The sequence below is a fragment of the Papio anubis genome, chromosome 1 (genome assembly GCF_008728515.1).
Source record: "Papio anubis isolate 15944 chromosome 1, Panubis1.0, whole genome shotgun sequence".
Lineage (NCBI taxonomy): Eukaryota > Metazoa > Chordata > Mammalia > Primates > Cercopithecidae > Papio > Papio anubis.
This window is the reverse complement of record NC_044976.1, coordinates 91,496,295-91,522,658: the sequence shown is the minus strand read 5'-3', so window position 1 is coordinate 91,522,658 and position 26,364 is coordinate 91,496,295. Positions and strand designations below refer to the sequence as shown.

Below are 26,364 nucleotides of genomic sequence, written 5' to 3'. Positions count from 1 at the left end.
CTTTTGTAAGCTTCTAGTAAATAGGAATTGTACCTCTATTTACCTGATCTCACAAGGTGCCCAGGGTAGCGTGGTACACGTTGCTTGTGCCTAAAAAGTAGCTTTGGATGATGGTGATATTTGAAAGGTTATACATCTTAAAGGATATTTTGTTCCCTTTTTCCTTGGCAGGACCAAGGGGCTTCCTTTTCTGACACCAGTGCTGTTTGGACTCAGTGAAAGTGCACTTTGTTCTAGAATTGCCATATGAAAGCCTAGAATATATATTGGGTTATTCCAAGAAGGGTGAGAAGTCACGTTCTAGGACATCGAATGCTGATTTGGTGCTGAATGAATGATTGTTATGTTCTTTTTTACTCACAGGCTCGCTTCTCATATGTGCGGATGAAATACCTTTTCTTTTCCTGGTTAGCGGTTTTTGTTGGAAGCTGGATTATATATGTGCAGTATTCTACCTATACAGAATTATGCAGAGGAAAGGACTGTAAGAAAATAATAGTAAGTATTTTAAATTTCCTGTTTACTAAAAAGCCTCTTCATAACACACTATATTTACTACTTACATACTTACTAATGATGTTTTTAAAAATAAAAGTTAATTTGACATTAGAATTGTGCTAATCTTCTTAGCTTTTTGATATGACCCGTTAGTAAAGTTTTCCCCACTTTGAAAATTCCAGTGTTCAGAAATTTAAATATATTACACATAGATAAGTTAGTGTGGGACATCCTCAATACAAAGAGGTATTTTTATTTTTTAGATATATATATATTTTTTAACTATATTTAAGTTTTAGTTTATTTCAATCAGATGAGTTTTTTAATGTTTAGACTATAAAAGTTTATTTAAAGGCAGACTTTCTAGAACACATCTTTTGAATAAATGGAGTTACTCTTGAATACCAAAATGTATCTAAAAAGAATATTATTCTGTTTCTATCCTAGTGCTTGGATATATCTCAGAAAAATGACTATCAGTCTAAGATTTCTAGTAGTGATCATTGATTCCGTAGATTTATATTTTAAAAATTTGAGAATTTCAAGTAAATTTAACTCCTTGTTTTCTACTGGTACTTTCTTTTTTCTTTCTTTTTTTGAGATGAAGTCTCGCTCTGTTGCCCAGGCTGGAGTGCAGTGGTGCAACCTCAGCTGATTGCAACCTCTGCCTCCCGGATTCAAGCGATTCTCTTGCCTCAGCCTCCCAAGTAGCTGGAATTACAGGCTTGCACTACCTCGCCTGGCTAATTTTTATATTTTCAGCAAAGACGGGATTTCACCATGTTGCCCAGGCTGGTCTCGAACTCCTGGCCTCAAGTGATCTGCCCTCCTTGACTTCCCAAGGAGCTGGGATTACAGGCATGAGCCACTGCACCTGGCCTCTACCTGTACTTTCTAATATAAAGAATATTAAAACACTTCATCTCAGGATTATATTTGAATAATAATGATTTTGGGAGTTCCAATTATTATAACTTATTAAAGATTCTATAGTTATTGAGTGGCTACTCTTTACCCAGGCCAGTGGTGCGTGCATATAACAGGGAAAAAATGTCTTTGACCTTATAAAACTTACACTGGATCAGGAAAGAAAATGAGTAATTACAGTAAGGTAAGATAAATAAGATAGTAACTGTTATGGGAACATAAGACGGAAACCTGGAGCTTCCCCAAGTTCTAAGAAAATAAAAACCAGTTTAACACGAGGTGCTCCATCAGTCAGGATACAAAAGCGCGTTATTCCGCAGGAGTGTTACAGTCTCTTAACTAGGCAAGGGAGGGGAATGAGTTAGTAAAGAAGAGTCCTAAGTCAAGGTTCAAAGATAGCAATCCTATGTTCATTCCAACTGGCCATTCTAGATCCTTGAGGAATTTTAAGATAGGAGGTACCTCTGGGGCCAATGTCCTGGGTACTTTACATGTTCATTAATCCTTAGTATAATAGTATACAGATAAAGAACTATGACCCAGAGAGACAGGAGAATTTGCCCAAGATGATGGAACCAGAGTTTGATCCTAATTCTGTCTCTCTGTGAAGCTCATACTCCTTCTGCTACCCTACATCAGAAAAGACTGACAGAGAGGCCGGGCGCAGTGGCTCAAGCCTGTAATCCCAGCACTTTGGGAGGCCGAGACGGGTGGATCACGAGGTCAGGAGATCGAGACCATCCTGGCTAACACGGTGAAACCCCGTCTCTACTAAAAATACAAAAAAAAAAAAAACTAGCCGGGCGAGGTGGCGGGCGCCTGTAGTCCTAGCTACTGGGGAGGCTGAGGCAGGAGAATGGCGTGAACCCGGGAGGCGGAGCTTGCAATGAGCTGAGATCCGGCCACTGCACTTCAGCCTGGGCGACAGAGCGAGACTCCGTCTCAAAAAAAAAAAAAAAAGAAAAGACTGACAGAAGAAGTGACAGTTTAATAAAGCTAATAAAACCCCACAAAACTCAGTTTCTAGCCTTCAGTGAAAGAGGAAACAGGAGGTAGACAGTCAAGTTCAAAAACATACAAATAACCAAAACTATTTGAAATGTGTATTTCTCTTTCTCTAGGCCACCTTTCTCAAACTAGGTGCCTTGGAGCACATTAATAGATATTCCATGGATAAAATATGTCCCTGGTCAGGTGTATTTGGAAACAGAGGGTTAAATAAAGATAACAGCTGACTTTACTGAGGACTTCTTAGGGTCTTTTAAATACCAATGTGTGTTATGCATCTCCAAGACAGAGCAAATATACTTGATCAGAAAAAACCGTGTCCCCACCACAGCCCTCCAGGAAGACCTGTTAACATCATCTGGTAATGTTAGAAAGACTGTTCTAAGAGATTAAGACAAAATGAAATGGATATGCTTTTAAATATCTTGTATTATTACAATATCCTTCAAATGTAAGGCAAATATTGGTATATGTTCTGTCATGAGTAAATTAGAGTTGAAGTGCTTCATTACTTTTCACTTTGATTTAATTTCCCTTTAATTTATAAGAAGTGAAAACAGAACATAATTCTAGCATAATTTAATGGTTAGCGTATCAAACCCTGAAGATAGTGAAAGAGCTTTCTGAGTCTAAAATACATCATTTTCCTAAGACTGGCTTTTAAAAAATTAGAGTTATTCTGCATTTGGGATTATGTTCTTAAAACCTATCATAACTAGTAGTACTAAAGTCAGTAGTACTAAGCTAAGATAGTACTAATATTGTATAGCAATTGTGGGATTGGAACTAAAAAGCAAGCAAAACAAATATTGTTAAAGTATATTTTAGCCAGGCAGGGTGGCATACACATGTAGTCCCACCTACTTGGGACGCTGAGGTGGGAGGATCCCTTAAATCCAGGAATTTGAGATTGTAGTGAACTATGATCCTGCCACAACACACTCCAGCCTGGACAACAGAGCAAGACTTCATCTCAAAAATAAAATAACCTTTTAAAAAGTATATTTTAAAGCCACAAAGTGCTAACAAGATAGGAGGGAATTACTTGATCAAGATCTGGGAGAGGATAAGATTTTTTTTTTTTTTTTTTGAGACAGAGTTTTGCTCTGACACCCAGGCTGGAGTGCAATGGTGCAATCTCGGCTCACTGCAACTTCTGCCTCCCAGGTTCAAATGATTCTCCTGCCTCAGCCTCCCAAGTAGCTGGGACTACAGGCACCCACCACCACACCTGGCTAATTTTTCTATTTTTAGTAGAGATGGGGTTTCGCCATGTTGGCCAGGCTGGTCTCAAACTCCTAACCTCAGGTGATCCACCTGCCTTGCCCTCCCAAAGTGCTGGGATTACATGCATAAGCCACTGCACCCAGCCAAGAGGATAAGATTTGAAAGAGCTGAGCCTAGTTTTTGTGGCTGCTATTAACTGGAGATGTATGATCTAAAATTGAAGTGTACAGTTTTATGGGGCTAGGGTAATAAAAATCTACTACATTCAACCAAGGATGGGATGGGAACCCTGGCACACCTTGCTTTGGGCTGAGACCTTAAAGGAATGAACCCCAGGAGTAAAGGTAAACTAAAAGAGTCTCAGAATGGTGAGCTGACTTTTATGGTCTCTTTTACCCTGGGGGGAATTTGCTGATTCTAGGCATGGGCAGGGGTCTGAGAAGCAGAAACCTTATATTGGCGGAAAGCCCCTACTGGGGACAAGAAACCAGCAGAGCCTTTGTAGAAAACCAGGGGAACCTCATGCATACAGCCAGTTATCCCATTGGGATATTTGCCAATTCCTGGGCTCTGCAGAATGGGAGGTTAAAGACTGCATTGGAAAACCTTTGAAAAGCAGAGCAGACACTTTGGCAGTCTCACAAGATACAGATTAGAGTTATGAACTTGCCAGAAGGAGAAACCCCAGTGAATACCAAGCTCTCAGTTAAAAATCCTAGAGGGATATATATCCTTGGACATAAGTAGCTAGAGCTTTACCCAGAGCTACAACAGAGCCTCAACTTCAAACAGCCCCTGATTTTGTTAAGGTAATCAGCTACCATTACCTTTGTCTCCTAGACAGAAGGAAACCCTCTCTGGAGACATTATGTGAAAAAGTACAAAGAAGGCCAAAAGACAAAGTAAAATGACCAGAAATCAAGAGATAAGCACAGATACTAGAAGCAGATCTGCAGATGATCCAGATATTAGAGTTATTCAAAAAGGATGTAAAAATAACTGTTTATATTCATGTTCAATTAAATAGGAATAAAGGTAGAAGAAATAGGTAAAACAATGGATAATATTAACAGAGAATTGTAATATGTAAAAAAGAATCAGGGCTGGGCATGGTGGCTCATGCCTGTAGTCCCAGCACTTTGGGAGGCCGAGGTGGGCAGATCACTTGACTCCAGGAGTTTGAGACCAGCCTGGCCAACATAGTGAAAACCTGTCTCTACTAAAAATACAAAAAATTAGCCGAGTGTAGTGGCACACACCTGTAATTCCAGCTACTCAGAAGACTGATGCACAAGAATCACATGAACCCAGGAGGCAGAGGTTGCAGTGAGCTGAGATCACACCACTGCACCCCAGCCTGGGTGACAGAGGGAGACTCTGTCTCAAAAAAAAAAAAAAAAAAAGATTTAAAGAAAAAGAATCAGGAAGATAGTATGGAGGGTTCTCAAATTGTTAAACATAGAATTACCTTATGATCCAGTAAATCCATTTCTGGGTATATATACCAACACAAATTGAAATCAGGGATTCAAATGGATTCTGGCACACCAAGGTTCACAGTAGCATTATTCACAGTAGCCAAAAGGTGGAAACAAGCCAACTGTCCATCATATATAGTTACAATGGAATATTAGCCTTTAAAAAAAGTGAAATTCTGATACATGCTACAACATGGATGAATATTGGAAACATTATGCTACGTGAAAGAAGCCAAACACAAAAAGACAAATATTGTATGATTCCATTATATGCTGCAATACCTAGAATAACAATTACGTATAAAATGGGAGAAGGATAAAAGAAATTAAAGTCTTTAAGTCCTTACAATATTGCAGAGTAGGATAAAAGAATCAACCAGTTAACTTTAGACTTTGATAATTCAAGGATGCATATTATTATTTCTAGGATAACCTATAGAATAGAAAAAGAGTGTATCATTTCCAAACTAACATAGAAAAAATTGAATAATAAAAGAATAAAAGAGGCCAGGTGCGGTGGCTCACACCTGTAATCCCAGCACTTTGGGAGGCTGAGGCGGGTGGATCGCCTGAGGTTGGGAGTTCGAGACCAGCCTGACCAACATGGAGAAACCCCACCTCTAAATACAAAATTAGCCGGGCGTGGTGGTGCATGTCTGTAATCCCAGCTACTTGGGAGACTGAGGCAGGAGAATCACTTGAACCCGGGAGGTGGAGGTTGCAGTGAGCCAAGATCACACCAGTGCACTCCAGCCTGGGCAACAAGAGCAAAACTCAGTCTCTCAGGAAAAAAAGATAATAATAAAAGAATAGCCCAAAAGAAGGCAAGAAAGTAAAGAAAAAGAAACAGAACAGGCAGGATAAGTAAAAAAAAAAAAAATACATAATAAGATGAAAGATGTCACAGATTGAATTCCCTGGAAAGCAGACTTAGAGACTAAGATTTGCCTGCAGCAAGTTGATTAAGTTGGGCTCTTGGGATTAACATCTGTAGAGAGTGAGGAAGCAGAGTAAGTCAGAGGGAAAAGTTGAACTGCACTGCAGTAGTAACAAAGGCCTTAAAGGTCAACCCTATAGGGAATTCTGGAGCTGGATGACCTTGCAAAGGTCCAGACCCTTATCCCCCTCACTGACCAGTCAGTGGAAGCAGATTCCCACCTTTACCCCCATCCCTGCAAGGAGGTATCACCTTGGGCAAGGCTGTACTCTAGCTGAGGGCAGTCCTAAAGAAGGACTCGGCTGAGAGCTATTTGCTACCTATACTCCCAGTGCTGAAGGAATAAGTGCTCCAATCCTGGAGAAGGAGATTTGGGTGGCTTACCATGGCATCAGATGGAGTATATTTAAACCCACATATGATGGTAATTACAGTATATTATCAGTGAACCAAATGATTCAGTTGAAAGACAAAGATTGTGAGGCTGTATTTAAAAATCAAAATCCAGGCCAAGCACGGTGGCTCATGCCTGTAATCCCAGCACTTGGGGAGGCCGAGGTGGGTGGATCACCTGAGGTCAGGAGTTTGAGACCAGCCTGGCCAACATGGTGAAACCCCGTCTCTACTAAAACTACAAAAATTAGCCAGGCATGATGGCATGCTCCTGTAATCCCAGCTACCCAGGAGGCTGAGGCAGGAGAATCGCTGAAACCTGGGAGGCAGAGGCTGCAGTGAGCTGAGATCGCGCCATTGCACTCCAGCTTGGGCAACAGAGCAAGACTCCACCTCCAAAAAAAAAAAAAAAAAAAAAAAATCAAAATCCAGCTATAATCGAGATATCTGAAATATATAGAGATGTTGAAGGTAAAACAATATGAAGCCACTTATGCAAATGTGCAAATTCTTGGATGTTTAGAGGAAAGCAACAGATGTGTGTGTGTGTGTGTGTGTATAATTCATATAAGTTTTATATTGCAGATTATACCTTTTTTAAAAGTCTAAGCAGCCCTTCCTAACTTGAAATGTGATATATTTTAAATTGGTTTCTCCCATGGTTCAGTTTTACAATATCTGCCTAAGTAATTACCTGGCCATTTCATGAATTATGGCAATATCCACACATACTTCTGGTCCTGGTCATTACTGCTTTGAAATGTGGAATCTAAACTGATTGCCTCTCTCCGTCTGTATTAGTGCATGGACTGTTCTTTTCTTAAGTGGATTGAAGAGAACCAAAGCATATAATAAAATTGCTAATTTTGAATTTTAGGTATATAAATATAAAACTGCATAATCTTAAAGTCATGCTTAGTAAACACATGCTCATCAAAGGATTACAGTATCCTGTGTATAACCTTTGAACAGATTCCCTTCAAAATCTTCAGTCAATTTCATCTTTGTGAACTAAGGAAGATTATAAAGAGGCACAGAAGATCCAAAAGAGGTTCCACAGATATTATTTGCTTAAGTTTTAAGTTTCCAAGTGTGGGTTCTTTTATTCTCTTTAAAAGTTGGCAAAATCTTTCCTTTCACTTATTTTTCCTATTCTTTATAATTTAACCAGCACCAGGCATGGTGGCTCACATCTGTAATCCTAGCACTTTAGGAGGCCAAGGTGGGAGGAATACTTGAGCCCAGGAGTTTAAGACCAGCTGGGCAACATAGTGAGAATCCATCTCTACAAAAAAATAAAAAATTAGCTGGGCACGGTGGCATGCACCTGTAGTCCCAGCTACTTGGAGGTTGAGGTGAGAGGATCACTAGAGCAAAAGAGGTCGAGGCTGCAGTGAGCCATGATAGCACCACTACACTCCAGCCTGGGCAACAGAATGAGACCCTGTATCAAAATAATAATAATAATTATTATTATTTAATATTTATTTTCAAGGTAACTACTGTCGTATAGCAATAATATAAAAAGTATAATCCATTTTGGAAGAGGTATCTATCAGTCAGTTGAATATTTATTGAACATTTACATCAAAGTTATTTTTCTAGGTGCTAGGCATATTGTGGTAAGCAAGACAGAATTCATGCCTTAAGGAGCTTTTTCTTCTTTTTTTTGAGATGGAGTCTCACTCTGTCACCCAGACTGGAGTGCAGTGGCATGATCTCAGTTCACTGCAACCTCCGTCTCCCGGGTTCAAGCAATTCTCCTGCCTCAGCCTCCCTAGTAACTGGGAGTACAGGCATCCGCCACCACACCCTGCGAATTTTTGTGTTTTTAGTAGAGACAAGGTTTCACCATGTTGGCCAGGCTGGTCTCGAACTCCTGACCTCAGGTGATCCACCTGCCTCGGCCTCCAAAAGTTCTGGGATTATAGGTGTGAGCCACCACATCTAGCCAAGGAGCTTACATTCTTATTGTGGAATGTGTATAATAAAAACAAAAACAAGTAAATTAATAAGGTTCTGACAAGTGCAATGAAAATATATGTAATAACTGGCCGGGTGTGGTGGCTCACACCCATAATCCCAGCACTTTGGGAGGTCGAGGTGGGCAGATCACCTGAGGTTGGGAGTTTGAGACCAACCTGACCAACATGGTGAAACCCTGTCTCTACTAAAAAAAATTAAAATTGGCTGGGTGTGGTGGTGCATGCCTGAAATCCCAGCTACTAGGGAGGCTGAGGCAGGAGAATCACTTGAACCCAGGAGGCAGAGGTTGTGGTGAGCCGAGATCGCCGAGATCGCACCATTGCACTCCAGCCTGGGCAACACGAGCGAAACTGCGCCTAAAAACAAAAAAACAAAAAAACAAAAAAAAAAATGTAATAGCAATATTTAGTAGAGAATGGCTAGGGCATGCTGTCTTAACCGGAAAAGCCTCTCTGAAAAGATGGCATTTTGAATTGGAAGCTGATGAGAGGAAGCAATTGTGTGAGAATCTAGGCAAAAAGCATTTAAAGAGAAAGGACAGTGAATGCAAATGCCCAAAGAGGGGAGTTTGAGGAATCTGATTGCTTTCATATGTGGCTTATGAAAATCTGTCTTATTCCTTTAGTAACACCATGTACATTTTTAAATGTTGGATATTAGTGGTACAACCCACTCCCTATGAAGAACTTCTCGATTACTAGTAGCTAAACCGTATCATGTCAGCCTATTAGAAAAAATGCTAGGCTGAAGTGAAAGCCCCAGCCTCACTTTTTCTTGTGCTATACTGTGTGGCTTTAAATAAGTGACTTTATTTCATTGGCTTGCTTTAACTACATTATACAGGTTCAAATAAAAGTATCTCTGTCCTACCTGCATCACAGATTTTAGAATTGAACTAATTAACCTGGTAATCTAACACTGAATGATGCTCTGACATATCTGTTGAACATAGAGAAGGTTCTCAAGTCCTTGACTTACTTCATTTGATCTGGGGCAAGTACCCCATTACTTGTCATTGCTGTAACCTAGCATTGTAATTCAAAAATTTCCTGGAAGATTGCTGTAGCTGTCCCATTGAGAGCATTACCTCCAAGCTGAAATCATGGCTTAGGAGTTAGGGAGGACAGATTGTCAACAGACTGTAATAAGCAGTTTACCGCTGGGCACGGTGGCTCACACCTGTAATCGCAGTGCTTTGGGAGGCTGAGATGGGCAGATCACTTGAGGTCTGGAGTTTGAGATCAGCCTGGCCAACATGGTGAAACCCCGTCTCTACTAAAAATACAAAAATTAGCCAGGCGTGGCAGTGCACGCCTATAATCCCAGCTAGTCAGGAAGCCAAGGCAGGAAAATCACTTGAACCTGAGAGGCAGAGGTTGCCGTGAGCTGAGATTGCGCCACTGCACTCCAGCCTGGGCAACAGAGCAAGACCCTGTCTCAACAACAACAAAAAAAACAGTTTATATCTGTTTAACAGTCGTGGTCTATTTTGTGTTCCATAGCTTTCTTCTCTGCATGCCTCTGTCTTTCTCTCTCTGTTTGTGTGTGAAGGGCCCCATCCATTGTAATAGTTAAGAGTGTAAGCATTGGAGTAAAAGAACTTTAGGTTTGAGTTCCAGCTTTGCCATTTCTGAGCTATATAAGCTGGGCAAATTATTTAGGCTTTGTAAAATGGAGATTAATAATACTTTCATATCAGGTGGTTGTAAGGATAAAATGAGTTTATGTATTGAAAGACTTAACACTGTATCTGACACATGGTAAATGTACAGAAAGTTATTATTGTTATATTCTCAAGTTCCTGCCCTTGAGTCTGACTGGGAAGATGAGACACACACACACACACACACACACACACACACACATATTATTTAATCAGGTGTATTAGTTAGGGTTCAACCAGAGAAGCAAAAGTGATACAAAGAGATTTATTGCAAGGAGTTGGTTTATACAGTTGTGGGGCTGGCTGAGCAAATCTAAAATCCATACGGAAGGCAATAAGGAAGGGCAGGCTGGAATTCTTGGGCATTGGCTGAAGCTGCTGTCTACAGGCAACATTTTTTCATCAGGGAATCCTCAGTGGTGCTCTTGAGGCCCTTCAACTGATAGAATCAGGCCCTCCCAGACTATCTAGGATACTCTCTTAAAGTCAACTGATTATGAATTTTAATTACATTTGCAAAATACCCTCACAGCAACACCTAGATTATTTGTTTTGATAACTGGGGACTATGGCCTAGCCAGCCAAGTTGGCACATCAGAAGACCATCATGTCAGATTAAAATGATTTAGTTTGTATGGTAAGTAGTTGTACTACAAAAAGGTAAAAAAAAAAAAAGGCATCTATGAATAGAGAGATTATTTTAGACAGAATAGTGTGGAAAGGCTTCATAGAGGAGGTAGAACTTCTACAGGGCCTTCAAGGCTGGGCGCGGCGGCTCATGCCTGTAATCCCAGCACTTTGGGAGGCTGAGGCAGGTGGATCACCGGAGGTCAGGAGTTCGAGACCATCCTGGCCAACATGGTGAAAACCCATCTCTGTTAAAAATACAAGAATTAGTCACGCCTGGTGGTACATGCCTATAATCTCAGCTACTTGGGAAGCTGAGGCAGGAGAATCACTTGAACCCAGGAGGCAGAGGTTGCAGTGAGCTGAGATCGTGCCATTCCATTCCAGCCTGGGCAACAAGAGAGAAACTCCGTCTAAAAAAAAAAAAAAAAAAAAAACTTCTACAGGACCTTATGGAATAGAAAGGATTTGGAAAGACATGAAAGAGTTTCTTTTTCCCTCTAATTATAAATCAGGCTTTCCTTAGCACTTTTATCCCAAAGAATAAGATTCTGATTAACACTAGACCAGAGAATTCCCAGAACCATGTATTAGTAGCCACTGAACCACAGCCTTGGTTGGGGCTTTTAACTGCCTATAAATTAATATATTTTTCTCTTTTGTCTTTTTATAGTAAATTCTAAATTCTTGAGACGGAGTCTTGCTCTGTTGTCCAGGCTGGAGTGCAGTGGCCGGATCTCAGCTCACTGCAAGCTCCGCCTCCCGGGTTCCCGCCATTCTCCTGCCTCAGCCTCCCGAGTAGCTGGGACTACAGGCGCCCGCCGCCACGCCCGGCTAAGTTTTTTTGTATTTTTAGTAGAGACGAGGTTTCACCGTGTTAGCCAGGATGGTCTCGATCTCCTGACCTCGTGATCCGCCCGTCTCGGCCTCCCAAAGTGCTGGGATTACAGGCTTGAGCCACCGCGCCCGGCCTCTCTTTTGTCTTTTTATAGTAAATTCTAAAAACAAACAGAATGTTGAACAAATCATGTATTTCATATAAATTATGTACAGTGTGTATTAATCTATTAAGTATATCATTTCAACATTGGAAATCACCATAGAGTATTAGTATTATTTTCCTGAGATGTTTTCTGTAACCAATGGATAATTTTTATTAAGAGATTTAGGGTAATGCTATAAGGTGGGAACCAGAATTCAGATTAATTTTGCATACTGTACATTAGTTTGCAGTTTGAATTTAATTTACTGTTTTCAGTTTTAGTAAAAATATGAAACTTTCCACTGTCATCATCCATTATTTAGGGTTTGACTCTAGTGAGATGGATAATAAGCTTTTAAAACTCCAAGAAGGGAAATGGAGTGGGAACGGTATACCCAGAAAAGCCTTTGTTAACTTATGAAAGTTGTAGGAAACGAGAACTGTCTAAAAATGAGAGCAACAACTAACCCTGATTAGATGTGCTTGGAAAAATCCACTTTTTTTTGTCAATTGTGCTTTTTTCTTTTTCCACCAAGCTAATTATATAATATGGTGGAGGAGGAGGTGCTTTTTTTGTTTTGTTTGGAGACAGAATCCCTCTCTGCCACCCAGGCTGGAGTGTAGTGGCGATCATAGCTCACTGCAGCCTTGAATTCCTGGGCTGCAGGGATCCTCCCACTTCAGCCTCCCGAGTAGCTGAGACTACAGGCATGAGCTAATTTTTAAAATTTTTTTTTTTTTTTTTTTTTTGAGACAAAGTCTGGCTCTGTCGCCCAGGCTGGAGTGCAGTGGCCGGATCTCAGCTCACTGCAAGCTCCGCCTCCCGAGTTCACGCCATTCTCCTGCCTCAGCCTCCCGAGTAGCTGGGACTACAGGCACCCGCCACTGCGCCCGGCTAGTTTTTTGTATTTTTTAGTAGAGACGGGGTTTCACCGTGTTAGCCAGGATGGTCTCGATCTCCTGACCTCGTGATCCGCCCGTCTCGGCCTCCCAAAGTGCTGGGATTACAGGCTTGAGCCACCGCGCCCGGCCTTTTTAAAATTTTTATTAGAGATGGGTTGTCACTGTGTTGCCCAGTCTGATCTCCAACTCCTGCCCTTAAGCGATCCTCCCACCTACATCTCCTGAGTAGCTGGGGTTACAAGTGTGAGTCACTGCTCTTGGCTATATAGTATGTTATATCTTTTTTTTTTTTTTTTTTTTGAGACGGAGTCTCACTCTGGCGCCCAGACTGGAATGCAGTGGCGCAGTCTCAGCTCATTGCACCCTCCACCTCCTGGGTTCAAGCAATCCTCTTGTCTCAGCCTTCTGAGTAGCTGGGATTACAGGCACACACCACCACACCCAGCTAATTTTTTTGTATTTTCAGTAGAGACAGGATTTCGCCATGTTGGCCTGGCTGATCTCAAACTCCTGATCTCAGGTAATCTGCCTGCCTTGGCCTTCCAGAGTGCTAGGATTATAGGTGTGAGCCACTGTGCCCAGCCTTGTTGTATCATTTTTTTACGTTTTCTCTGATTATGGAAATCACTAATTTATTCATTATTTCAGCAAATCCTATTTGGTGTTTACCCATAAAGACATTTTACAGTTTGACTTTGTAGGTAAGATTCTCTTGACACAAAAAACAGATATTTTGTTTGTTGAGTTCTTTCATAAAGGGAAAAAAAGAGGCAGAGAAGAATATTCCCCTTCTATACATTTCTCAGGACCACATTGTTTAATATTGATCTCTTCTGACATATTCCTCTATGCAAGCAAATTCTAAGTTCCTACCTGGGTAATAATGAGGAATTACTCACTACATTACTCTAGCAAACCTTTGTGGCCATTATATGAGCACATCCTTTAAATGGAAGTATTAAAAAATAAAAGGGCCTCTAAGTTTTATTACAGTCTCTTTTGAAATTTGATTTCTTGGGGTAATGGATTATTGTTTAAAGCAACTAACATAAGATATACTAAATTTAAGATATTTGGAACCATGTTTTCAATTAGATAGTGATATATAGCTAACTATTTCATTTAGCTTTGCCTTTGCTTAGGATCAATTATTATTTAACTTGACAAGTATATTTTCTGCCATTATCCTGTGTTTTTGAGATATACTGAACCAGTCCTACTTGGAACACACTGTTTTGTTTTTGGTTTTGGTTTTTGGTTTTTTGGTTTTTTTGAGACAGAGTCTTGCTGTGTTGCCCATGCTGGAGTGCAGTGTCGCATCTCAGCTCACGGCAACCTTCACCTCCTGGGTTCAAGAGATTCTCCTGCCTCAGCCTCTGGATAGCTGGGATTATAGGCATGCGCCACCATGCCCAGCTAATTTTTTTGTATTTTTATTAGAGACGAGGTTTTACCATGTTAACCAGGCTCGTCTCAAACTCCTGACCGACCTCAAGTGATCCGCCCACCTTGGCCTCTCAAAGTGCTGAGATTATAGGCGTGAGCCACCGCACCTGGCAAGAACACACTGTTTTAAAGTACAAGCTTTTTTCCTTTTAAGAAAAGTATAACCCTTTTCCCTTTATACCAACTTCTTTATAAGCTTATAAAAAAATTATTAAACAAGTTTATTTGAAATCTTAACACACATAAACCCTATTCTAAGGAAATATCTATTTTATTTTGATTTTTGTGGGGTTTTTTTGTTTTGTTTTTGTTTTGTCTTTCTATGTTACCCAGCCTAGTCTTGAACTCTTAGCTTCAATTGATTCTCCCCGCCTCAGCCTCCCAAAGTGCTGGGATTGTAGGCATGAGCCACCACTGCCCGGCCAATCTTAAATCATAGTAGCACTTCTGGTGGCCTTCATGTCTTATGCTACACTCTCTTATATTTTGTGATATTTGTTGTAATCCTGGCACAGGCGGTACCACTGTTAAGATTAGCTCATTCCTGTAAAGCAAGAAAGAGACTAAGGGTTAAAGCCAACTTAGAAAAAACAAGCCAGCAATAAAACATTTTATTTCAATTAAATATTTATTGTCTGCTTACTGGCACTGTACTTGAGCTTGGGGATACAGAGATGAGAGGTACCCCTGCCCTGAAGATGCTTACAGACTAGTAGGGGATATGGAAAAATAAAAAGGAGGAGCACATACATAAGACTGGGAGTAGGGTTGCTAGGTAGCAAATAAAAATACAGGATGCTCAGTTACATTCAAATTTAAAATAAACTAGGACTACCTTGAGTATAAGTATATCCCAAATATTGCCAATAAACAACAATAATTTTTCAGCATAAGTATATCCTAAGCAACATTTTGCTCAGAAACCCCAATGAAGAAGGACCCAGACGACTTTCTGGAAAAGGTTACATCTGAGCTGAATTTTGATGAATGAGCATTGCAGACAGAAGGAGGCATGTGCAAAGCTACAAACATAAGAAATAATGCTACATTCCAGGCATAGCATAGCTAGAGCAGAGAAGATGAAAGGCAATTTGCAGAGGTGAAGGAAGCAGGGTCAAACTCATAACAGACCTTGTATATCATGGTAAGGAATTTGCCTTTTACCTTCAGAGCAGTAGAGAATCAGTAGAAGTTTTTAAGCAGGGAAGTGACTGATCAGATTTATGTTTAGAAAAATTTTGCTACTTGTAGTAGAGAGGGTGGTTTAGATAGGAGACAGCACAAGCAGGGGGATCTGTTTTATGGCAGTTGTAATAATCCAGGCACAAAGTGACGAGAGTTTAAATGATGGCATTGACAGTGGGAATGGAAGGGATGAAATAGCCTCAAAGGATATGAAGGAAGTAATTTGATTGCCAGCAACTGGTGACCAGTTGAGTTTGGGGAAATGGGGAAGAACAAGAACTTTAGGACAACTCACTGCTTCCCTCCTCGGTACCTAGGTGGTTGATGGCACCTTCCACTGAGGCAGGCCATAAAGGAGGACAACCCTTGGGACACAGGAGGGCAGGGTGTGATGGTTCAGTCTTGGATAGGCTGAGTGTGAATTGCTTTTAGGTTATCCAAATCGAGACAAGAGATGTTCAGGTAGCACTTGGATATTTAATTCAGGAAAAAGGCCTAGGCTGGGATAGAACCAGGATTCCTTGGAGCTGTGGGAATGTCACTGATGATGGTATACAGAGAACACAAGGAAAATGGAACAAAACCCTGGAAAACACTAATACTTAAGATGGTGAGAAAGGAAGAGAATTCCATAAAGAACACTCATAAAGAGTTGCCAGACAGGTGGTTCGCTTGAGCTCAGGAGTGCAAGATCAGCCTAAGCAATAAGGCGAAACCTTGTCTCTACAAAAAATACAAAACTTAGCTGGGTGTGGTAGTGCGTGCTTGTAGTCCCAGCTACTTGGGAGGCTGAGGTGGGAGGATCACCTGAGCCCAGGGAGGTTGAGGCTACAGTGAGGTGTGATAATGCCACTGCACTCCAGACTGGGTGGCAGAGTGAGACCCTGTCTCAAAAAAGATAAAAGAGAGTTGCTAGAGAAGGAGGAGGAAAACATGAAGAGAGAAGCCATAGGAAAGAGTTTTAAAACACTGTGGTCAACCAGGACAAATGCTGAAGGAGGTTAAATAATATAAGGACTAAAATTTGCAAGTCAGAGATCATTGTTAAAGCTGTTATGAGTATTGGCTGGGCGCAGCAGCTCATGCCTGTAATCCCAGCACATTGGGAGGCCAAGGTGGGTGGATCACTTGAGGCCAAGAGTTAGAGACCAGCCTGGGCAACATGACAAAAACTCGTTTCTACTAGAAATACAAAACTTAGCCATGCCTGGTGGTTCTTGCCTGCAGTCCCAGCAGCTACCTGCGAGGCTGAGGCACAAGAATTGCTGGAACCCAGGAGGCAGAGGTTGCAGTGAGCCGAGATCACACCATTGCACTCCAGCCTGGGTGACAGAGTGAGACCCTGTCTCAAAAAAAAAAAAAAAGAAAAAGAGAATAGAAAAAGTTAATATATGATTATCCAAATAGATACATTTGACAAAATTCAGTCAATTCTCAGCAAACTAAGAATAGGAGGGAACTTTCTCAATCTGATAAAAGACATCTATGAAAAACCCACAGCCAACATCATATGTAATGGTGAAAATCTGAATATATAATCTCTGAGATTAGGATCAAAGCAAGGATATACATTCTCATTTCTATTCACATATTACTGAATATCCTATAATATCCTATAATAAGTCAAGAAAAAAAAAAGGACGTAGAGATTGGGCAGGAGGGAGGGAAGAAACAGAATCCACCTATGTTTGATGTAAGTGAGGATTAAGTACCCCCATACAACCTTATTACTAGGCTGTATGAAAGCAATTTCTGCTAGACATGTAGACATTTATTCAGTCATAAAACATTTTATTTGCAACAAATAAATTTATTTTCAAGCAGTCATGAAACATTTCATATAATCTGCCTGTAAACTTATTAAAGTTCTAACTCTGCCTTTTTCTTTCTTTTTTTTGAGATGCAGTCTTGCTCTGTTGCCCAGGCTGGAGTGCAGTGGTACGATCTCAGCCCACTACAACCTCCTCCTCCTGGGTTCAAGTGACTCTCCTGTCTCAGCCACCCCAGTAGCTGGGACTAAGGTGCACACTACCACACCTGGCAATTTTTTTTTTTTTTTTTTTTTGGTATTTTTAGTAGAAATGGGGTTTCACCATGTTGGCCAGGCTGGTCTCGAACTCCTGACCTCAGGTGATCTACCTGCCTCGGCCTCCCAAAGTGCTGGGATTATAGGTGTGAGCCACTGTGTCTGGCCCCCAAGTCTACCCTTTTAAGTGCTCTATCAACTTGCATGAAAGATTTAGTCAAGGCAAAAGCAATGATACTTCAAAGGCAGGCTTGTGTTTCCTTATGATTAGCGTCAGGCCACTAGAAATTCTGAACCAATAATTCTCAATATGTGGTCTCTTAGGCCAGCGTGGGCACTTAAAATTAATGCATATTTTCAGTCTAATGCAAGACCTACTGAGTCAGAAACTCTGAGATGGGTCCAGCAAACTGTGTTTTAATCAACTCTCCATGCAATCTGAAGCTCTCTAAAGTTTGAGAACCTCTAACTGTAAAACTGTTAGCTCCAGGTACCTCCCTAAAGGTAAAGATTATAGCCTCAACTAGTTATTAAACCTCCTTCATAAAAAGGTATGGAATATCTCATATTTTAGCCAATCCACATATCTTAGATACCTTTAATTTTACCACTTATCATTCACTTGTAACATTTATCATGCTATTTAACAAACCACAGGCCGGGTGCAGTGGCTCATGCCTGTAATCTCAGCACTTCAGGAGACCAAGGCAGGCAGATTGCTTAAGGCCAGGAGCTTGAGACCAGCCTTGGCAACAAATTGAGACACCATCTCTACTAAAAATTAAAAAAAAATTAGCCACGGTGGTGGCATGCACTTGTAATCCTAGCTACTTAGGAAGCTGAGGTGGGAGGATTGCTTGAGCCCAGGAGGTCAAGGCTGCAGTGAGCTTTGATCATGCCACTGCACTTCCAGCCTGGGCAACAGAGTGAGACCCTGTCTCAAGAGAAAACCACAAATTTCACCAATAAAAGCCAGATTTCCTAATTAACAAAAACCTCAGAAATTGGCCAATCTTGATCAAAGTAAGGAGATAAGGAATATGGAAGTGCTTAGAGTAGCTGCCTCGAGCATTGGCTTCCTGATTACAGCTCTAGCCAAGCACCTGTGCATTCCTAATTTGGATATGAGAGGCATCTGGACTATAACTTACACTGAGGAATTTTAAAATAAATTGCAGACTCTGTTATAACCGAAGGAAGGAAAGAGTGGTGAGTATGTGTGTGTTGGGGGGAGGGGAGAGAGAGATTTGAGCACTCTTAATGGCTGAGAGGATAAGAATGTGAACCTGAAGTGGAAGTCTAGAAAATGGTGAAGATTTAATATTGTCGATACGGGGAACGGGACTAGAGGCGTGGAAGATTTTCAGGCATTATTAAAAACCCAACTCAGCTATTTTTTTTTCTTAGGAAAAATTGATGAGTTTTTCTGAAATACATTTTTAGAACATAAATCTTAGAAAATTACTTAAAACCTAGTAGTGTACATCTGTTCATCGTTATTGCCCCCTTGTGGTAGTTTCCATAGTTCATGAAATTATTCATTCAACGAGGTGGGTTTCGTCAAATAAAACTAAAGAGTGCCATCTCCTGGTGTGATGAGGTATGTGCAAGCAAGGGAGGCATTTAGGAGAATCACTGGAGTAAAGAAAAATCTTAGGACAGGAAAAACCTTTGATGTTTTCGCTGATTATCCTGTGGTAAAGTGGAACATTCTCTATAATTTCTGTGTCTTTTTATTTAGAATATCGTTTACTGACAGTAATTACAGTTTGTGTGTGTGGCTGTGCCTGAAAAACAACAAAACGAAACAGTACGTGGCCAACCATCCTTTCTATACAAGCATGTGGGAAATTTGCTTTTGGTTTGTGATGGAAGCCACAAGTGGAAGAGCCTGCTCATTGTAACTACCTCTTTGATGAATGGTTGGCCTGAGGTTTTTGCTCAGAACTAGAGTTTCAGTCTTGTAGCTGAATGCCAGACTAGTTTTTACTGCTTCCCAATACGTTTACTAATGAGCTACCTGGTTTGTGCTATTAAAAAAAAAAAAAAAAAAAATGTATTAAATGTTATAGAAAAGTATGCACTTTAATCCTCAATGAGATTTTAAAGCCAAAACCACTATTTATGTTGGTTATTTAATAAACATTTACTGAACACTTAAATACCAAACAGTGCTGTGTGCTAGAGAGGAGGAGAGATTTGAAGATGAATGTAACCAAGTGTCTGCCTTCAAATCATCCAGCTTTCCACAAGGGAAGATAACATGGACGCAAATAATGTTAGATTTGAGAATATACAGAAAGAAGGGAGGAAGAGAATAGGCTCAGGAAAGAAATATAAACTCCCAAGATGATTTATTGAAAGATAGTTGTTGTGGAAAGAGTCATGTTTAAATCCTGACATTGAACAGAGTTAAGATAAAGTGTTTAAGATTCAGGAGCCCAAGATCAGAACAGTGGAAGGGTATCGCTCTTTAAGTCCAATCCCATGAATTGTTCATGATAGAGTGCCCTACTTCTGGATTAAAAACCCAGCATACACTTCATTCATTCATCCATTTGGCAAGTGCTTTTTTATCTATTTGATTATGTGTCAGGCATTGTGCAAAGTCCTCAGGAAACAAGGATGAAAGTCCTAGCCCTGTTGTGAGTTGCTTGTGTGGAGGGAATGACCAGAGACACCTTTAGTGGGTGCACTCGGGAGGGGCATCTGACACAGTCGGTACTAAACCTGCTCTGCATGGTCCTCTCCAATATCAATAATCCTGGTTCTGTTACCTTAGTGGTTAAAAGAACAGGCTCTGGAGACAGACTCTCTGGGCTCAGGTTCCAACTCTGCCATTAACCTGCTCTCTGTAAAATTCTTACCCTCTTCTTAACCTCTCTTGCCTTGGTTTCTTTATCAATAAAATGGAAATAATGGTGATACCTATTCCATAGGGAGATTGTGAGAATTTAAGATATATATACATGCAAATCTCATAGAACAGTATTGGCATATAAAAAACAATATGGCAGCCAGGCACAGTGGCTCACTCCTGTAATCCCAGCACTTTGGGAGGCCGAGGCAGGCAGATCATGTGAGGTTAGGAATTCCAGACCAGCCTAGCTAACATGGTGAAACCTCATCTCTACTAAAAATACAAAAATTAGCTGGGTATGGTGGCAGGTTCCTATAATCCAGCTACTCGGGAGGCTGAGGCAGGAGAATCGCTTGAACTGGGGAGGCGGAGGTTGCAGTGAGTCGAGACCACGCCATTGCACTCCAGCCTGGGTGACAAAAGCGAAACTCCATCTCAGAAAAAAATAAAAAGCAATATGGCAAACGCCGTGTATCTGCCACCTTCTTAACAAATCTTAACCTTTTGCCATATTTGCTGCATTTTAAAAAATAAGTAAAACATTACAAGTATAGTTGAAGCTCTCTTATCCTGCCTGATATTCTCCTTCCTCCCACTTCACAGGAAGCACCATCTTGAATATGGTATGAGTTTTTGCCATGATGTTTTTCTTTCACTACATGTGGCAGGGGCACATAAATACTATGTTTATGTTTGCATGTAGCACCATTTAATAAATGGTACTAAACTGCTCACGTCATTCTGAAATTGTTTCCATTTCACATTATGTTGATATGTCTGGGCCTAATTCTCTCATTTTTAATGACTGCATAGTATTTCGTGCTATGAATATACCACAATTTATTCAACCATTCTCCTGTTGAGGGGCATTAATGTTCTTACCCATTTTGCACTCTCATAAACTGCATCTGGATGGCAAATCTCCCAGTACTGCATCCGGATGGCATGCTGCAGTCCTTCTAAGACTGTACCCTGGCCTGTGTCTTGTCTTGTCTGGTCTGTTCTTTTCTTTTTTTTTTTTCCTTCCTTAAAACTAATCTCTCAAGGCTGGGTGCAGTGGCTCACGCCTGTAATCCCAACACTTTGGGAGGCCGAGGCGGGTGGATCACCTGAGGTTGAAAGTTTGAGCCCGGCCTGACCAACATGGAGAAACCCCGTCTCTACTAAAAATAAAAATTAGCTGGGCATGGTGGTGGACACCTGTATCCCAGCTACTTGGGAGGCGAATGCAGGAGAATCGCTTGATCCCAGGAGATGGAGTTTGCAATGAGCCGAGATCACGCCATTGCACTCTAGCCTGGGCAACAAAAGCAAAACTCCATCTCAAAAAATTATAATGATAATAATAAATAATAAATAAACTAATCTCTCATAGAGTTATTGGCCTGCTTTCTTTGGAGGGAAACATTTTTGGTTATTGATTCAATTTTTTATATGTATTAATCTAATTCAGCTTTTCTATTTGTTCCTGCATGACTTTCTATTATGTATATTTTTCTAGAAAAATTGTTTATTTCAAATGTATTACCATAAATTGTTTCTATTTTTTTGCCATCACTACTCTTTTCTTCCCTAATAATATTTATTTGTTTCTCCTCTTTTTCTCATAATCAGTCTTGCTAAAGGTGTATCTTTTTTGTTAAAGTTTTCAAAGAACTACCTTTTTATATTTATTTATTTGTTTATTTATTTAGAGACAGGGTCTCACTCTGTTACTCAGGCTGGAGTGCAGTGGCACAGTCACATTTCACTGCAGCCTTGACCTCCAGGGCTCAAGCCATCCTCCCACCTCAGGCTCCCGAGTAGCTAGGACTACAGGTGTGCACCCACACCTGGCTAATTTTTGTATGTTTTGTAGAGACAAGGTTTTGCCATGTTGCCCAGTCTGGTCTCGATCTCCCAAACTCAGTGATTCACCCTCCTCAGCCTCCCAAAGTGCTGGGATTATAGGCATGAGCCACCACACCTGGCCTGATTTTTTTTCCATTTATTTCTTCATTTATTATTTCTTTTCTCCTACTTCTTTTGGGAGTTTATTTTCATTATTGTTGGGCTTTCTTTTTTTTTTTTTTTCTTTGAGACAGAGTCTCACTTTGTTGCCCAGGCTGGAATACAGTGGCATGATCATGGCAGCCTCAACCTCATGGGTTCAAGGGATCCTCCTTCCTCAGCCTCCTGAGTAGCTGGGACTATAGGCACATACCACCATGCCTGGCTAATTTAAAAAAAAAAAATTTTTTTAGAGATGAGGTCTCACTGTGTTCCCTAGGCTGGTCTTGAACTTCTGGCCTCAAGCAGTCCTCCTGCCTTCATCTCCCATAGTGCTGGGATTATAGTTGTAAGCCACTGAGCCGGTCTGTTGGGTTTGTTTTTTTGTTTGTTTTTTCGGTTGGTTGTTTTTTTAAGTCTCTTTAGTTGAGCAATTATTTATATTCAGTATCTTGGTTTTTTCATCATTGCGTTTAAATTTGGAAATTGCTATAATTTTCACTCTAAGAACTGCTTTGACTGCCTCCCACAAGTTTTGATATGTATACCTATATTGTTGTTCACTTCTAAATATTTCTGCATTTCCATGGTAATTTCTACTTTAACCCACAAATTATTTAGGAATGTGCTTTTTAGTTTCCAAACGTATGTTTGTTTGTTTTTTGTTTTACTTTTTACTTTTTAAAAAAAATTGTAGAGTTTTTCAGTCATTTCTTTTTGTCTCTTTTCTTTCGCAATGGGCCATGTTTGAGCTATGGGACTTCAACTTGACTTTTATTGTTCCACTTATTTTTTATTTATTTGTGGTCAGAGAATGTGGTCTATATGATATAACTTCCTTGGAAACCCTAAACCGTACCTACAGGAGCTTTCACTCAAGCTTCTCCTAATGAAGCCTCAGAATTCCCATCACCTTTGCCTCAAGGAAGAAACATACCAATGAAATTGCTGGCCATCTGCTACCAAGCACATATGCCTAACAGATGGTCCTGCATTTTCTAAAATATCCCCAAAGGTTGACCAGATGGAAGAAAGACATTGGGCCTCTCCCAAGTGACCTCCCAAACTTGAGTTTAAGAACTAGATTGCTCACTTTGGCAGGCCGAGGCAGGCGGATCACAAGATCAGGAGATTGAGACCATCCTGGCTAACATGGTGAAACCCCGTCTGTACTAAAAATACAAAAAATTAGCTAGGCGTGGTGGTGGGTGCCTCTAGTCCCAGCTACTTGGGAGGTTGAGGCAGGGGAATGGGTGAACCTGGGACGCGGAGCTTGCAGTGAGCTGAGATCCGGCCACTGCACTCCAGCCTGGGTGACAGAGTGAGACTCCATCTCAAAAAAAAAAGAACTAGATTGCTTTGCTCCTCTCCCAAAGATGAAACTTAATATTCTTAGCTGCAGACAGATCTGCAAGGAAACCAGGTCATAGCCAAGGGCTTGTCCAGGAACTTCTCCACTACTAGTAGCTGAAGGGCAACAGTGCCTTGGGGTTGACACTTAACTCTGCACATGGGCAGGGCTCTTTATCTCACTTATCCTCAAAGCAAACTGTAAGGAGTGTTGGTAGGAGGGTACAGGAGGCAGGCCTGAGGAGCCTGTGCCATTCTGAGCAATATACAGTAGTCATTAAGAGAGTGGGCTCTGGGCGAGTGGCTCAGCCACCAATCCCAGCACTTTGGGGGAGGCCGAGATGGAAGGATCATGAGGTCAGGAGGTCGAGACCATCCTGGCTAACCTGGTGAAACCCCGTCTCTACTAAAATACAAAAAAACTAGCGAGGCGGAGTGGGGCGCCTGTAGTCCCAGCTACCGGGAGGCTGAAGCAGGAGAATGGCATAAACCAGGCTGGGCTTGCAATGAGCTGAGATCCGGCCACTGCACTCAGCCCTGGGCAACAGAGAGTGAGACTCCCGTCTCCAAAAAAAAGAGAGTGGAGGCTCTAGGCCAAACTGACTGGGTTGGTATCCTGGCTTTATTATTTTGTAGTTGTGAACAAGTTACTTAACAGATATTTCTGTTTCTGTTTTCTTATCTTTTAATGGATAATAGGTTCCACTTCCCAGGGTGGTTGTCATGGTAATAAACGTATAGTGCTAGGAACAATGCCTGACACTTAAGAAACACCTACTAACTATCAGGTATTATATAAACAGTTTTTATTGGCAGACACAGTGGCTTACGCCTGTAAATCTAGCAGTTTGGGAGGCTGAGGTGGGAAGCTTACATGAGCCCAGGAATTTGAAACCAGCCTGGGCAACAAAGTGAAGCCCCATCTCTACAAAAAATTTAAAAATTAACCAGGCATAGTGGCACATTCTTGTAGTCCCAGCTACTCGGGAGACTGAGGCAAGAGGATCACTTGAGCCTGGGAGGTCGAAGCTGTGGTGAGCCATGATCGCACCATTGCACTCCAGTCTGGGCAACAGACTCTGTCTCAAAAAAAAAAAAAAAAATCAGTTTTTATTAATTCAATTACCTGAGCTGTTTTCATTCCAATCCATTTCAACTGGCTTTCATGTTCCATTTCTCCATTCATCTCTTTGTTAGCTGAAATTCCTTCTCTAATCATTTCTTCAGGAGATGCTCATGGAAATTATGTTTTCTGAACCTTACGTGTTCAAAAATATTTGGTGCCTACTAAAAGCTATATAAAATAATAATAGGCTATGACTGAGCACTTATGAAAGTCACAGGTGATCTATACTTAGACTATTTAATCCTCATAATGATGCTGTAAATTAAGACCTATTAACATCCCCTTCACAGATGAGACTATTAGGACACAGGCGAGTCTCACTTCCTTTCCCAAAGCCTCTGCTGCCATTGCACCACTGTTGTCTACTGTTAAATATGGCTATGGAGAAATCTGGGGCCAATCTGATTTGTTTCCCCTTTAAGGTGCCTTGATCTTTTTACCTGGATGCTCAAAGGATAACTTATTTTTGAAGTTCAGTGAACCTCGGTGGGATATGTCACAGGGGTCATTCATGTCAGTTTTTCTTGGGACATTCATTGTATGTCCTTTCAATCTGTAGATTAAAGTGTTTTAATTTCTGTGAAGTTTCCTTGAATTCTACTTTGAGTATTTTTTCTTTTCCACTTGTTCCCATTCTCCTTCATATGGATATGGTGGATATACTTTGTCTTTTATATCTATAAATTTATCGTAAATTCATTTTATGTATTTTTAAATTTCCATTTCATTTTGCTTGCATTCCTCAACCTTGTCCTCCAGAGTTTTTTGTTGTTGTTTTTGTTTTTTTTAAGACAGGGTCCCCCTCTGTCACCCAGGCTGGAGTGCAATGGTGCAATCTTGGCTCTGCAACCTCTGCCTCCCAGGCTCAAGTAATCCTCCTACTTCAGCCTCCCAAGTAGCTAGCACTACATGTGTGTGCCCCCACACCCAGCTAATTCTTTTGTATTATTTGTAGAGATGGGGTCTTGCTATGTTGCCCAGGCTGCTCTCAAACTCCTGAGCTCAAGCAATCTGCCTGTCCCAGCCTCCAAAGTGCTGTTATTACAGGGTTGAGCAACAACGCCTGGCCTAGTCCTCCTAAATCTTACTGTGTTTTATCCCTGTCTGTCTTTCCCCTCATTTTTAATGTGGCTTTTATTTCTAGGATGTTTTATTTTCCTTCCTGTCTGAGTTCTGTTAGCTTATTTTAAACTTCCTCCTATTGCCTCATCATTTCTTCTGCTTTGAAGTCTTATTTTAAACTGGTTCAGTAAGTCCTTTAAATTCATAACAATATGTTTGGTCTGTTTCATAGCAACATTCTTCTAGAATTTTTTTTTTTTTTTTTTTTTTTTTGAGATGGAGATACACTTTTCTTGCCCAGGCTGGAGTGCAGTGATGTGATCTCGGCTCACTGCAACCTCCGCCTCCCAGGTTCAAGCGACTCTCCCACCTCAGCCTCCTGAATACCTGGGATTACAGGCATGCGCCACCATGCCCAGCTAATTTTGTATTTTTAGTAGAGGCAGGGTTTCTCCATGTTGGTCAAGCTCGTCTTGAACTCCCAACCTCAGGTGATCCACCCACCTCGGCCTCCCAAAGTGCTGAGATTACAGGCGTGTAAGCCACTGTGCCCTGCCTAGAAAATTTTTTTTATCTGACATTTGCTTTTCCTATTCCATTCTTCCTAATTCTTGTAGATTTGCTATGTAGATCTTTTGCTTGTTTGGTTTTGATTATTACTCATTACTGAGTGAAATGAGGTTTCCGTCAG

At 40.9% G+C, this 26,364-nt stretch overlaps 1 protein-coding gene across 1 annotated transcript in view; it reads left to right on the top strand.

Moving 5' to 3' along the window:
- The window catches only part of DIPK1A (divergent protein kinase domain 1A), a 120,212-nt gene that overhangs the window by 84,599 nt on the left and 9,249 nt on the right, over positions 1 to 26,364 (top strand). Inside the window, exon 2 of the mRNA XM_003892207.4 lies at positions 364 to 498. Within this exon, the coding sequence (XP_003892256.1) occupies positions 364 to 498 (135 nt within the window). The remainder of the gene's footprint in view (positions 1 to 363; positions 499 to 26,364) is intronic.